Genomic DNA, 2,500 nt, shown 5'->3' with positions numbered 1-2,500 from the left:
AACATGTCCATAATGTGTATGAGACCATAGACACATGCCATCAAAAGGGTGTGTGTGAGTGAGTGAGAACCCCTGACAAGTGTGTGTGTGTGTGTGTGTGTGTTTGTGTGTGTGTGAGCCACACACCTTCTCTGAGAAGGTCTTGTAGGGTCTGAGCATTGGGTGGGTCTTGGTATTTTCATCTAGAATTTCTCCATAGGTCCAATTATTCTGAATCTGCAGAGAGAGAAGGTTAAAGACGGCATTATTTGAGAGTCATAGGATGATTGACAGATCATCATCTTAAAGTGACACGCAGCATGCTTCAGCTCCCAGCATGCATTGCATTGCTCTGCTGCTGGGTCACCTTCTCAAAGGCCCATCTGTCGTGCGTGTACTCTGCGTAGCGATTGATGAACACATCCAGCCGCTCAGGGATGATGGTGCTACGGAGAACAGCAGATGGACAACCGCTCAGGGCAAACAGGGGCACAGAACACTGACCTTGGGTGTGTCTTGTGGGACAGGCCAGAGTGATGAGTCATGGCTGAACGACTAACATACTGTATACCCTCTAACATATAGCTGAATGACTAACATATAGCCTGTGTGTGTGTACTGTGTGAGTCCCATACTAACATATAGCCTGTGTGTGTGTGTACTGGTTGAGTCCCATACTAACAGCCTGTAAGTGTGTACTGTGTAAGTCCCATACTAACATATAGCCTGTAAGTGTGTACTGTGTAAGTCCCATACTAACGTATAGCCTGTAAGTGTGTACTGTGTAAGTCCCATACTAACGTATAGCCTGTAAGTGTGTACTGTGTAAGTCCCATACTAACGTATAGCCTGTAAGTGTGTGTGTAAGTCCCATAATAACATATAGCCTGTAAGTGTGTACTGTGTAAGTCCCATACTAACATATAGCCTGTAAGTGTGTACTGTGTAAGTCCCATACTAACATATAGCCTGTGTGTGTGTACTGTGTGAGTCCCATACTAACATATAGCCTGTAAGTGTGTACTGTGTAAGTCCCATACTAACATATAGCCTGTGTGTGTGTACTGTGTGAGTCCCATACTAACATATAGCCTGTAAGTGTGTACTGTGTAAGTCCCATACTAACATATAGCCTGTGTGTGTGTACTGTGTGAGTCCCATACTAACATATAGCCTGTAAGTGTGTACTGTGTAACAGTGTAAAGTCCCATACCCTCCCACCCCCATTTGCCCCCCCAGAGGCTCTCACTTGGTGGTCTCCACGGGTTTGGGGTCAAAGTTGCCCTCTGCGTCGACGGACGCCTTCTTCTCTGTCTTGGAGGAGTAGCTAGCATCTACGTAGTCCGGGGGGATGGCACCCGCGATGGCACAGATGCATGGCATGGCAATCTTGAACAGCTCCGAGTCAAATTTCTACAGGGAGGGAGATGGACACTCACTAACGTACACTGACCAGTGTTGCCTTTCTACAGTATAAGAGAGGGCAATACAAGAGTTGTAATATTGTATATGAATAATACATAGTACTTGTTTTTTTCGCTCGCTTTATTATTATTTTAAAGGGACACCAAGGCAAAGTTTTTGTGTTAATTAATCATCTTCGTAAGTAGAAGAGAGAGAGAGAGAGGAAGGAAGAATATGCCGCTTGCAAGTTCGGTGTATCGTACCTGCCGACCTTCAGTCTCACAAAGTCTCAGACATCTCGAGAAGCAGGATCAGTTTACATCCTGCATCCCCAGAACAGAGGCAGGCTAACGAAATGCTAGAGATTGTTGCAAACGTGTGTATAATGGCAGAGCCGACGAAGAAGCAGCGAAAACCCCTTGACGGAAGACGCAAAGGAAAAGGAAAAGAGCTTCAGACCGAGCGAGGGCTCGCACACGTATCGACACATACAGACTACAGACGTTAGGGGGAGCTTCGTAGAGAAAAAGCACTCAGGCTTGCCTGGTGTCCCTTTAAACATACATTTTATTAAAAAAATGTATGAGAATAAATGAGATGTCAAATGAAATGGCTGTGCAGACTCATTTCCATAGTGTTGTAAATCACTAAGTCTCACTGACTGACTGGACTCTATCTGCCCCCCACAAAAGCACTGTGATATGTAAAGACCCAACGATCACAATAAGAAATGAGAGCCTTAGCAGGCCTCGCAGACAGCTACAGAGGGATGTGTGGATATGTGCTGTGTGTGAGACTGAGATAGCGTACCTTATGGCTAAGCGACTCGGAGATGACTGTGTGTGTGAGTGTGTGCGTGCGCGTGTGTGTGTGTGAGTGTGTGTGTCTGTGTGTGTGTGTGTGTGAATGTGTGTGTGTGTCTGTGTGTGTGTGTGTGTGTGTGTGTGTGTGTGTGTGTGTGTGTGTGTGTAGCTACAGAGGGATGTGAGGGTGTGTGAGAGTGAGATATCGTACCTTCTGCACAAGCGACTCAAAGATTACTGTGTGTGTGTGTGTGTGTGTGTGTGTGTGTGTGTGTGTGTGTGTGTGTGTGTGTGTGTGTGTGTGTGTGTGTTTG

General features: G+C 46.0%; 1 protein-coding gene across 1 annotated transcript in view; it reads right to left on the bottom strand.

Moving 5' to 3' along the window:
• LOC125285313 (ryanodine receptor 1-like) overlaps positions 1 to 2,500 on the bottom strand; it is a 118,157-nt gene that overhangs the window by 52,306 nt on the left and 63,351 nt on the right. The window contains 3 exon segments of the mRNA XM_048229717.1: positions 127 to 216; positions 347 to 425; positions 1,229 to 1,392. Coding sequence (XP_048085674.1) covers positions 127 to 216; positions 347 to 425; positions 1,229 to 1,392 — 333 coding nt within the window.

Source organism: Alosa alosa, chromosome 2 (assembly GCF_017589495.1).
Source record: "Alosa alosa isolate M-15738 ecotype Scorff River chromosome 2, AALO_Geno_1.1, whole genome shotgun sequence".
Taxonomy (NCBI): Eukaryota; Metazoa; Chordata; class Actinopteri; order Clupeiformes; family Clupeidae; genus Alosa; species Alosa alosa.
Note: the sequence above shows the minus strand (reverse complement) of the source record. Positions and strands in the feature narration are given on the sequence as shown.